Source organism: Bufo gargarizans, chromosome 4 (assembly GCF_014858855.1).
Source record: "Bufo gargarizans isolate SCDJY-AF-19 chromosome 4, ASM1485885v1, whole genome shotgun sequence".
Classification (NCBI taxonomy): domain Eukaryota; kingdom Metazoa; phylum Chordata; class Amphibia; order Anura; family Bufonidae; genus Bufo; species Bufo gargarizans.
The window spans coordinates 490,476,880-490,489,469 of record NC_058083.1 but is presented as its reverse complement, the minus strand read 5'-3'; the positions used below and the strand labels follow the sequence as shown (position 1 = coordinate 490,489,469).

The window sequence follows — 12,590 nt, the reverse complement described above, 5'->3', positions numbered from 1 at the left end:
TTCTGTACGAGTACTGAAACGAAATTGTATGGGGTCGAGAAGAGAGTTAACAGAAACATAGTGAAAGAGGTGAAAGTAGACTGGGCATTCTAGAAGTTTAGAGATGAAGGGGAGATTAGAGACACCTTTAAAACAGCTCCAGTTTCTGTGTATAACTAAGGGTGCATTCACATCACTGTTTACCTTTCCGTTCTTCTGATCTGTCAGAAGAAGAGAAAGAGAAAAAATAAAAAGGATTCTGTAAAAAAAAAAAAAAAAAAATGGTTTCTGTTGCATCAGTTATGCATAGGATTGCAGTGGATCAGTTTTTTTTTTTACAGGATTCAGTTGAAAAAACTGTTTACTCCGAGAAAGTCCCCGGTGCATACATCAAACGTATCCATAAGCCCACATTCATTCAAAAGAGGTCTCCGTTGGGCTGGTATACATTTTTATTTTCTCAGCTGTATGGCATGATGCAGTCTGCTGCACTATTCCATACAGAGGCATGCAGTGAAAGATACTGCATGCTATGCAGTTTTTAACATAGGATTCAGTGGGCAACTGATGCCACTGCATGTTGGAGGACAGGGCTGCTGGATTTTAACATGCCTAACCCTTTTGTTTTCAGGGAGATAGGCCGCCATCTTATGTGTCTGGAAGCAGCTTTCTCCCTGTCCTCCTGTGTATGGAGAGGTTGGGAGAGACTGTTCAGCAGACCACTGTATATTGTATGGCAGATCTTAGATTTTCTGTTGACCTTTTTATGTTTTCTGGTGACCTATGTAAAGCTAAGCTGTTTGCCCACTAGGTCACTGGCTGGCTGTATTTTACACTGACGTCACGTGTACATGACATTGACATCTAGAAAGTTCTCCATGTTTATCTTGCTGATGAACCAAATTGTTGAGTCTGCTTTCTTTTTCCAGCTGAAAGCCCGGGAATTAGCGGGTCAGGCTCTGGCCTTTGTCCAGGATCTCGTCACTGCCCTCTTGAACTTCCATACTTACACAGAACAGAGAGTCCAGATCTTTCCCATAGACTCTGCCATCGATGTCATCTCGCCATTAAATCAAAAGGTACAGCTGACACGTGCTGCGTTTACTCCGGGGGGGACACTGGCTGTCATTGAAGAGAACAAAAGTTATTTCATAGTTCTCTTTCCTGATAAATGCCCTGGATTTAGTTGGATCTAATTTTTAGGACATACTTGCTGTATAGTACCTTCACTTTGTAGCTATTATTTTTTAAAATAATTGTCGGAACTATAAAGAAAATTCTTTATATAAAAGAAAGGATCAAAGGGAAATAATCCTAGAGGTGAACATATAAAACACCTAAAAAAGACGGGTTGTATCTGGTATTGCAGCTTAGCTCCATTGAAGTGAATAGGGCTGAGTACTACCAGGTGGACAGGTGTGGAGCTGTTTTTGGTTAAAAAAGAAAACAGCCGTCTTTTTCTAAACCTGGACAACCCCTTTAATTTCTAAGAAAGATTTGCATTTAAAAATCATCTGTAAATCAAACCTGAGATAGCAGCCATTTTCTTATTCATACCGTCCTGGGGGTGCAGCATTATGGCATTAGGGAATGTATCACTGCATAAATAGACAGTTTTGCCATTTAGGAGTCTGGGACAGCTGTGTGATGGACGTCCTGGAAGCTTTAATGGCAGCCATATTGGTTGTCACCCTCCATACCCAGAAGCTAAAAAAACAAAATCTAAATTAAAGCCTTTGCAGTTTGACAGACGAGGACGCCTCAATCGCTTATCTTTACTGCTCTTTTTTTATCTTCTTTATTTTTATAGGTAACTGAATTCAACAAAACTTGCCTCGCATTGTGTCAAACTCGCCAGTAGATGGCAGTGTTTGCTTACAGCTGAATATTTCCCTCATTTCTTTGTGTGTTCCTATGACCATAAGATTTCATCTTCTTACCCGTTAATCCCATTACATACTATGGGACCTATTTTCTGTGGAAAACAATGCAATTATTACACACGCCTAAGCTGAGTTTGAGCAGAATTCTTCTGCAGGATTAGTGCCGTCCGCGATTTCAGTTTGATGCACGTACTTGGGCAGTGTAACTGGCAGTGCTGGTGCAAGGTGTAATCGTCCTCAATTGCATGCACTAACGCCCCGTTTTTTTGCAGTTCTCTCACTACCTCCATGAAAATGCCTCGTACGTGCGTCCCCTGGAGGAAGGCATGCTCTTGTTGTATGAAAGCATCACTGAAGGCGCCGTTACAGTCCTGGTAAATATCTCCAGCCTCATTATTTTGCTTCCCTCTCGACCACCTTATAAGTCTCTATCCAATTTACATGTCAGATTTCCAATTCCTTTCCCAGGAAACCGCGGTGAAGCTGAAAATGTTTTCTGAGCACTTTACAACCTACGTCTCTTACCTGCAGAAGATCCTTCCGTACCAGTTACAGAGGTATTCTGTCCAGTTCACACCCATTACATTTATAATGGAGTTTGCCTTGCCCATGTTAGAAGGATCCTCTGCCTTTTAGCGGTACGATTGCCTTGGTTTGCCGCCATTGTCACTGGGAACATGGCTTGCCTGATTGTTTGCCCACAGCAGAGAGAACGTAATTAAACCATTAAACCTATTCCCACCGGCTCTATACGAAAGCTTTGCCCAGCATTGTAATGTGGCAGCAACTGTGAATGAACCTTATTTTATTTTTTAATTTCCACGCCCGCCTTTCGAGGTTTTAGACGCAGCTATCCATCCTCTGACAAGATCCTTTCAATGCAATCCGTCAGCTTTCGGTAAGGCCTCATGCACACGACCGTTGTGTGCATCCGCGCCCGTTCCGTCATTTTTCACAGTTTAGCGGAGGTCCTATTCATTTCTATGGAGCTGTGAAAAAAAAACTGATAGTCCTCAGTTTTTTTTTTCTCCGCGTCCGTGAACCGTGTCTCCAGTCCGTCAAAAAAATATAACCTGTCCTATTCTTGTCAGTGGAAAACGGAGGACGGACCCATTCAAGTCAATGGGTCTGTCAAAAAAAGGCCTAAGGCGGACGTGGAACACATTTCCAGTCTGTACAGATCCACTGGCGTCCTCGGCCAAAATGGTGACAGCGGATGAAAGCAAAGATTGACGGCTCTGACAGTTACTAAACGGGAATGATTAGATGTATATAAAATAGGACACATGACCGCTGCAGGTATATCAAGTAGATAAAGGCCTAAGGCAATAGAAACTCTGAGCATCTGGTAATCCTGGAATTTAGAAAGCCCACCATATACCAATCAGAATTTTCACGAGGTCAGATACAGAAGACTGAGCACAGTTAATGGGGTTATCCTATGATTAATGTAAAAATTGAAAATCATACATAATCTAGTACATGAAAACCTCTTTCTAGCAAAACTAGAACCAGCCCTGTACCTCGCATGGATCCAGAAATCTCTTGAGTTGTTCTACTAGATTTATTTGAAGCTGTCAGTTTAGGAGGGCGTCCCCTTTCTCAGGGGTGTGTCCTGTCTGCTGCAGCTGGTGACAGTTGAAGGCTGGATCTGAGCGTGTGCTTCCGTCTCAGTCAGCAGGACAGATAAATTAGAAAAAGAGCAAACAGCAGGTGGCGCTATACAGATAGATTTCAGGGAATAACTCAGTAGCTATAATAAGTTTTTAATTCCATGCAATTGCAAAATTAATCAGATCCAGGAGTTGGTTTGAAAACTGTACAACATTTATCTTTTTCGTGGGACAACCCCTGTAATCAACTCTGAGGCTGATCTGATCAGGGGGTGTCTGAAGATATCATAGGGCCACAAAGCAAAACTCAGTAATGGGGGTCCTTACTAAGTTTTGATATGGGGTCCTGGCAAATCTGTGTACGCCCCTGATCAGATGAGCCTCAGAGTTAGTCATCTATATCTGACCTTGTGAAAATTCAAATTGGTGCAGGTTTCTGGATTATCAGATGCCAAATTAAGACTTCTATTCCCTCAAATGTTTATTAACTTATACCTGCGACTGCCATGTACCATTTAATATAATGTTGGAAATGGGGGAGTAGGTGCTACGAGGTCAGACCCTTATTGGTCATAAAGTGATGGTATATCCTATCAATAGGCCCTCACTTTATGAAATAGGAATTCCCCTTTAAGTGCACTGGAGAGATTGATTGGTAGAAACCATATCTCGCTGGCCTTGACCCTGAAGGCTATAAGATATGTAAGAAAATCTTTGATAGAATCTCCTTTGATGGAATCTCGGTTTTGTTTTTCCCTTTTTCCATTATTTCCACCGCAAGTTTGGAGGAGGAATCAGCCATTTCCCCTTGCACAACAGCTTTACGGGAACGCAATGTGGAGCTGCAGCGGGACATAAGGAGAATGTCCGCACTGTTCGAGAAGCTGAAGACTTACATTGTCCTCCTTGCCTTACCCAGTGAGTACAGATACTAGAGAAGAAGCGAATGTTTAGAAGATCCACGATCCATGTTCCCTGAGCTTCACGTCTTATCCTAAAAGACACAGTGCACATCAGGCCTCCCATGGATCCCCTGTGGAGGGATTGTTTGGGGGGGAATGGTAATTGAAGGGTTATGACATTCTAATGAGCACCCCACCCCAGCATCATCTTTCTAGCCATGAATGCACCCCTACATATTATATCTTCTTTTAAAGTGAAAGTCCAACCATTTAAAGGGGTTAGCCCATCTGGGACATTGATGGCATATCTCTAAGACAGGGATCAACAACCTCCGACTCTCCAGCTGTTATGAGACTACAACTCCCAGACTCCTCCTTTCACTTTTTTGGGCGGTTCAAGAACAGCCAAGTAAGTGTGTATTCTGGGAGTTGTAGTTTCACAGCAGCAGGATATGTAGAGAATAGGGCCTCCGAAGGAAAAGCGAGTGCACCGTGCATGCACAGCTGCAAGTCTGTTCACTGCTGTGGGACCGCTGGAAATAGCCAAGCCAGTGCTCAGCTATTTTCAGAACTCCCATAGTGGTGAATGGAGGGTGGCCATGCAGGTGCGGCTGCTCTCTGTTCGCTTCGGAGGTCCCGTTCTGGAGATAGTTCCCACGTCTGGGACCTGCTCCTATCTGACATTGATGGCATATCCTAGGGATATGCCATCAAATGTCCCAGATAGGAATATAAACTGTCAGGCAGGCAGTGTGTATTCTTTTAAGGGCTCATGCACATAAACGTATTGTTTTTGTTTTTGCGGCCCATATGCTGAACCACTCGCTTCAATGGGGCTGCAAAAAAATATATGGAAATGACACTGTGTGCATTCTATGTCCGCATGGCCGTCCAGTAGAAAAATGGATCGGGTCCTATTATTGTCCGCATTACAGACAAGAATAGGACTGTTCTATTATAGGCCGACCGTTTTGCAGAATGCACACGGCCGGTACCCGTGTTTTGCAGATCTGCAATTTGTGGACCGCAAAACAACAGCAGTCGTGTGCATGAGCCCTAAAGAAAAGGTTGCTGTAGACTTGAGCTATATATGTAAAATAATACACATAGTAGACCTCTCATTGGGGATGGGAAATTTGACATTCAGTAATCGGGGAAAACTGGGTGATATCTTCTCTGACCTAGCAGAACGGGAACACAAGAGCATACAGTGAGGAACAGAAGTATTTGAACACCCTGCGATTTTGCAAGTTCTCCCACTTAGAAATCATGGAGGGGTCTGAAATTCACATTGTAGGTGCGTTCCCACTCTGAGAGACCGAATAAAATAAAATAAATCAGGAAATCACATTGTATGATTTTTAAAGAATGTATTTGTCTTGCACTGCTGAACATAAGTATTTGAACACCTGAGAAAATCTGTGTTAATATTTGGTACAGAAGCCTTTGTTTGCAGTTACAGAGGTCGAACGTTTCCTGTAGTTCTTGACCAGGTTTGCACACACTGCAGCAGGGGTTTTGGCCGACTCCTCCACACAGATCTCCAGATCTCTAGATCTGTCAGGTTTCGGGGCTGTCACTGAGCAACACAGAGTTTCAGCTCCCTCCAAAGATGTTCTATTGGATTTAGGTCTGGAGACTGGCTAGGCCTCTCCAGAGCCTTGATATGCTTCTTACGGAGCCACTCCTTGGTTATCCTGGCTGTGTGCTTCGGGTCGTTGTCATGTTGGAAGACCCAGCCACGACCCATCTTCAATGCTCTGACTGAGGGAAGGAGGTTGTTGCTCAAAATCTCACAATAAATGGCCCCATTCACCCTCTCCTTAATACAGTGCAGTCGTCCTGTCCCCTTCACAGAAAAGCACCCCCAAAGCATAATGTTACCACCCCCATGCTTGACAGTAGAGATGGTGTTCTTGGGATGCAACTCATCCTTCTTTTTCCTCCAAACACGACGAGTGAAGTTTAGACCAAAACGTTCTACTTTGGTCTCATCTGACCACATGACTTTCTCCCATGCCTCCTCTGCATCATCCAGATGGTCATTGGCAAACTTCAGACGGGCCTGGACATGTGATAACTTGAGCAGTGGAACCTTCCGTGCAATGCATGATTTGAAACCATGACGGCGTATGGTTCTACCGACAGTGACCTTTGAAACTGTGGTCCCAGCTCTCCATGTCATTGACCAGCTCCTCCCTTGTGGTTCTGGGCCGATTCCTCACTTTTCTTATCATCAGTGATACCCCACGAGGTGAGATCTTGCATGGAGCCCCAGTCCGAGGGAGACTAACAATCGTCTTTAGCCTCTTCCATTTTCTAACAATTGCTCCAACAGTTGATCTATTTTCACCAAGCTGCTTGGCAATTGCCCCGTAGCCCTTTCCAGCCTTGTGGAGGTCCACAATTTTGTCTCTGGTGTCTTTTGACAGCTCTTTGGTCTTGCCCATGGTAGTAGTTGGCGTCTGACTGACTGTGGGGTGGACAGGAGTCTTTAAAGAGCTCAGACAGGTGCTACTAAGTTAGATTAATGAGTGGAGTAGAGGTGGACGTTTTAAAGGCACAGTAACAGGTCTTTGAGAGACAGAATTCTTGCTGTTTCTCAGGTGTTCAAATACTTATGTTCAGCAGTGCATGACAAATACATTCTATAAAAATCATACATCGTGATTTTCTGAATTTTTTTATTCTGTCTCTCAGAGTGGGAATGCACCAACAATGTGAATTTCAGACCCCTCCATGATTTCTAAGTGGGAGAACTTGCAAAATCGCAGGGTGTTCAAATACTTCTTGTTCCTCACTGTACATTTACTGAAGGGTATAGAGGACAATGTAATTAAAGTTTATTGAACTTGGCATCTGTAATAAGCCTTATGTACCACATTGCTAATTTGTTTATACCCAGGGCATCCATAGGCGAGCAATGCATGAATATTTAAAGGGCAGCAAATTTTATAATTGTCTTCTAGATCCCACGGCATTCCATACATAACCTACATTTTCTATTCTGGGCTATTTAGCTCTTATTGTCCGAGTGTCTGTAAAATGAAACATAAAGCAGCTTTGCAATCAGTGGTGATTACAAAATTCCTATCATTTTAGAAGAAAAGGGGACATTTCATACTATTATCCACCTTTTTCCTATGCAGCTTATATGAAAATATCATCTTAGTGACACGTCCCCTCCAGCCATAGCAAATGAATTCTGTTTGTTCATAGTCATAAATGTTCTCGGAGTATTATCTGGCGTTAATATTTCAGTCCGCCTCACATCGCGGTCGGCGCCGCTGCCTCACTGTCCTTAATTTGCGAGCTACAATGTCTGCAGTCTTTCACCAGAATGAGGATTTCTCCAGGGTCTCTCTGCAATATTAATGACCTGGTTCACATTTTAATATAATCTATTATTATTTTTTACTAATTACTCCAGGCACGAAACCAGAGGGTTTGCTGAAATCCAACTACGGTTCCATACTGACACAGATCTCTGACTCTCTCCGTGGACTTCATGATATTATAAAAGGTAATGTACAGCAAGCCCCTTGATGCTCTCTAGTTATCATCTTCAGGGCCTGGTTTCCAGAGAGAGATATTATTATTTTTTTTAGACACCAATTATCAGCTCATAATCCCTAAATACATCACTGTCCCAAGGCTGTAGTTTCTCTTCTCGTCGCTCAGTGACTAGTGGATTTTCCAGCGAGACTTGCTGAGTATAGAACGGACTTGTTGCAGTCTATAGCTTATGATACAATGGTCTGGCATTTGTATACGCCGCCAGATGAGACCTTGATAAAGGATTAATAGGTCAGGCTGAGTTTACACGCAGCAGTTTTGGCCCCAGTCAGACATTTCCTGGCGTGCGTCCGAGCTCTATATTTACAAGAAGCAAGGATGGGAACAGGAAAGACGTTTTCATCACAGCCAGAAAAAAATCCCTACTAGTGATAAAAGGGTTTCCGATCTGCGGTGATTTATAGCTGTGATCTGACTTGTTTGAGCAATGGCAAAAATGACAAATTTCAGTCCAACGATGATCAAAAAAATGGTTGGGACGCATTCTCATACTAAAGCAAATATTTTTATTTTTGTATATTGTTTTTATTTTTCAGTTGTAGATTTTTATTTTTATTTTATGCTGGGGGAAGCCATCCTTTATGAGCTGCAACTGTGGACAGCAGTTCAGAGATGTATTTTACAGCAGCTATGTAGACATGAGAAATCTCAGGACACAACTCTATGGGACTTATATGGGGGATTGTTGTGGGCATGTTTTTGCGACCTGTGCAGAAGTCACTGTGCAGGGAGGGGGAGGAGGTGAGCTGTGACCATCACCTAAGATCAGTGTGTTATTTGCCTTCAGATTGTGGCCTTTCCTTCAGGAAGTGTCAGCCTTTTGACAATGATATTATCGTGGCCAATTGGTTTCTCTACAGTGGGGAAAATAAGTATTTGATACACTGGTGATTTTGCAAGTTTTCCCACCCACAAAAAGAATAGAGAGGTCTGGAATTTTTATCCTAGGTACACTTTAACTGTGAGGGACAGAATCTATAAATAAAAAAATTAGGGATCGACCGATATTGATTTTTTAGGGCCGATACCGATAATTTGTGAGCTTTCAGGTTGATAGCCGATAATTTATACCGATATTCTGGGAATTTTCATTTTTGAAAAAAAAATAAAAATTCCCACAAATCTGCTGAAAATTAATGTTTATTGTTAATGTCTATTTTTATTTTTTTGTAAATCTTTCTTTTTCATTTTATATTTAATATTTTGGTGTTTTTATTTTTGTAACTTTTTTTTTTTTTTTTTTAACTAACTTTTAGCCCCCTTAGGGACTAGAACCCTTGTCCTATTCACCCTGATAGAGCTCTATCAGGGTGAATAGGAGCTCACACTGTCCCTGCTGCTGTGTGCTTTGTGCACACAGCAGCATGGAGCTTACCGTGGCAGCCAGGGCTTCAATAGCGTCCTGGCTGCCATGGTAACCGATCGGAGCCCCAGCATTACACTGCTGGGGCTCCGATCGGAGGAGCAGGGGATCCTGTGGGGGGGGGGCGCACTGCGACTGGGGTGGGGGGCCCTATGCGCCACCACTGCTTAATACTGGGGGGGAGGGGGGGCGCACTGCGCCACCAATGCTTAATACTGGGGGGGGCTTGGGGGGGGAGGCGCACTGCGCCACCAATGCTTAATACTGGGGGGGGAGGGGGGGGCGCACTGCGCCACCAATGTCTAATACTGGGGGGCTTGGGGGGGCGCGCTGCGCCACCAATGAAGCTTAATCTCTAATTTATTCATATACAGGAGGCGGGAGCTGGCTGCAGTATCACATAGCCGGCTCCCGACCTCTATGACAAGTAGCTGCGATCCGCGGCACCTGAGGAGTTAACTACCGCAGATCGCAGCTACTGCTCATAGAGGTCGGGAGCCGGCTATGTGATCCTGCGCAGCCAGCTCCCGCCTCCTGTATATGAATAAATTAGATATTAAGCTTCATTGGTGGCGCAGTGGCCATAGCTCCTCCCCTCCTCTTGTCCCCTGTCCTTTCATTGGCGGCAGCAGCAGCAGCACAGGGGGAGGAGACACTGCTTCCTTCTCCCCTGTGCTGCTAAGGGGAACACGGAGAGCGCTGTCAGCAGCGCGATCTGTGTTCCCATACACTATCGGAATATCGGCAAAATAAATACCGATAGCGTTCAAAATCCTGAATATCGGCCGATAATATCGGTAAATCCGATAATCGGTCGATCCCTAAAAAAAATCCAGAAAAATCACATTATATGATTTGTAAATAATTAATTTGCATTTTATTGCATGAAATGAGTATTTGATACAATAGAAAAACAGAAGTTAATATTTGGTACAGAAACCTTTCTTTGCAATTGCAGAGGTCAGACATTTCTTGACCAAGTTTGCAGACACTGCAGCAGGACTTTTTGGCCCACTCCTCCTTACAGATCTTCTCCAGATCTTTCCGGGCTGTCGCTGGGCTACATTGAGTTTCAGCTCCCTCCAAAGATTTTCAATTGGGTTCAGGTCTGGAGACTGGCTAGGCATCTCCAGGACCTTGAAATGCTTCGTACGGATCCACTCCTTGGTTATCCTGGCTGTGTGTTTCGGGTCATTGTCATGCTGGAAGACCCAGCCACAACCCATCTTCAATGCTTTTTCTGAGGGAAGGAATTTGTTGGCCAAAATCTCGTGATACATTGTCCCATCCATCCTCCCTTCAATACAGTGCAGTCGTCCTGTCCCCTTTGCAGAAAAGCACCCCCAAAGTATGATGTTTCCAGCCCCATGCTTCATGGTTGGGACGGCGTTCTTGGGGTTGTACTCATCCTTCTTCCTCAAAACACAGCGAGTGGAGTTGACACCAAAAAGTTATATTTTGATCTCATCTGACCACATGACCTTCTGCCATGCCTCCTCTGGATCATCCAGATGGTCATTGGCGAACTTTAAATGGGCCTGGACATGTGCTGGCGAGAGGAACTTGCGTGCCCTGCAGGATTTTAATCCATGAAGTGTGTTACTAATAGTAATTTTTGAGACTCTGGTCCCAGCTCTCTTCAGGTCCTCCCGTGTAGTTTTGGGCCGATTCCTGACCTTTCTCAGAATCATCCTTACCCCACGAGGCAAGATCTTGCATGGAGCCCCAGACCGAGGAAGATTGACAGTCATCTTGTGTTTCTTCCATTTTCTAATAATTGCGCCAACAGTTTTTGCCTTCTCACCAAGCTGCTTGCCTATTGTTCTGTAGCCCACCCCAGCCTTGTGCAGGTCTACAATTTTGTCCCTGGTGTCCTTAGACAGCTCTTTGGTCTTGGCCGTGGTGGAGAGGTTGGAGTGTGATTGAGTGTGTGGACAGATGTCTTTTATACAGGTAACTAGTTCAAACAGGTGCAATTAATACAGGTAATGAGTGCAGAGTAGGAGGGCTTCTTAAAAAGAACCTGTCACCTGGATTTTGGGTATAGAGCTGAGGACATGGGTTGCTAGATACCCAGTCCCCATAGCTCTGTGTGCTTTTATTGTGTAAAAAAACAGATTTGATACATATGCAAAATAACCTGAGATGAGTCAGAGCTTGAAAATATGTCTCTTCTCTGGTCACACAAGTAAGATGACTCTAATGTTAATTTGCATATGTATCAAATCAGAGCTATGGGGACTGGGTATTGCGGATGTGCTAGCGGCCATCTAGCAACCCATGTCCTCAGCTCTATACACAAAATCCAGGTGACAGGTTCCCTTTAAAGAAAAACTAACAGGTCTGTGAGAGTCCTAATTCTTGCTAGTTAGTAGATGATCAAATACTTATTTCATGCAATAAAATGAAAATGAGTTATTTAAAAATCATACAATGTGATTTTCTGGATTTTTTTTTAGATTCTCTCTCTTACAGTTGAAGCCCACGATAAAAATTGTACCAACGATAAAAGTTACAGAAAACTTGCAAAATCGCCAGTGTATCAAATACTTATTTTTCCCACTATACGCTTCCGTTTTTTTCCATTTATGTTGTGTCTTTCTTGCTGGAAAAGTAGAATATCGTATAAGGTGATCAGATACTGCAGTATGTAAGCTTTTCCTCTCGCCCCATGGGCTAGTGTATAACACACAATTGGGCTCTGTTGGTAATACATAGGATCTTTGAATGATAACTATATAATATCTGTCACTTCCCATAGTCATAGTGCTCCTTACACGAGAGGGCTTGCTAGTTTATGTCTATTTTTACTTATTTATGTCATTGCAGAGCTTTCCAAGCACTACAGTCATAAAGCTGCACTCGAGCAGGAGCTGCCAGGAGCCACCGATAAACTTAAAACCACAAATGATTGCATCTTGTCTTCGCTCGTTGCTCTAACCAATGCAACAAGCAAGGTATGTGATATTGCTGCGGTTATTACGGCGGTTTCCATTTTATCACTGGATAGAAACTTATAGTTAAAGGGCTTCTGTCACCCCCCCTAAAGTCATTTTTTTTTTGTTGGCTACTTAAAATCCTTATACTGCGATATATCACTAAATAATGCTCTTACTCATTTTTGTTTAGTAGGTTCTTCAAAAAACTGACTTTTATACTTTGTAAATTACCTCCTTTCATAAAGATGCTCCCTCCTCATGTTGATTGACAGGGCCTGCGAACACGCTCGTCCTCTGGGTGGCCCTGTCTGCGTTCAAAATTTCGCACCTGTGCC

At 43.4% G+C, this 12,590-nt stretch overlaps 1 protein-coding gene across 1 annotated transcript in view; it reads left to right on the top strand.

Moving 5' to 3' along the window:
- The window catches only part of PPP1R21 (protein phosphatase 1 regulatory subunit 21), an 87,120-nt gene that overhangs the window by 40,740 nt on the left and 33,790 nt on the right, over positions 1–12,590 (top strand). Inside the window, exons 9-14 of the mRNA XM_044289913.1 lie at positions 909–1,058; positions 2,135–2,236; positions 2,331–2,419; positions 4,257–4,393; positions 7,808–7,900; positions 12,146–12,273. Coding sequence (XP_044145848.1) covers positions 909–1,058; positions 2,135–2,236; positions 2,331–2,419; positions 4,257–4,393; positions 7,808–7,900; positions 12,146–12,273 — 699 coding nt within the window. The remainder of the gene's footprint in view (positions 1–908; positions 1,059–2,134; positions 2,237–2,330; positions 2,420–4,256; positions 4,394–7,807; positions 7,901–12,145; positions 12,274–12,590) is intronic.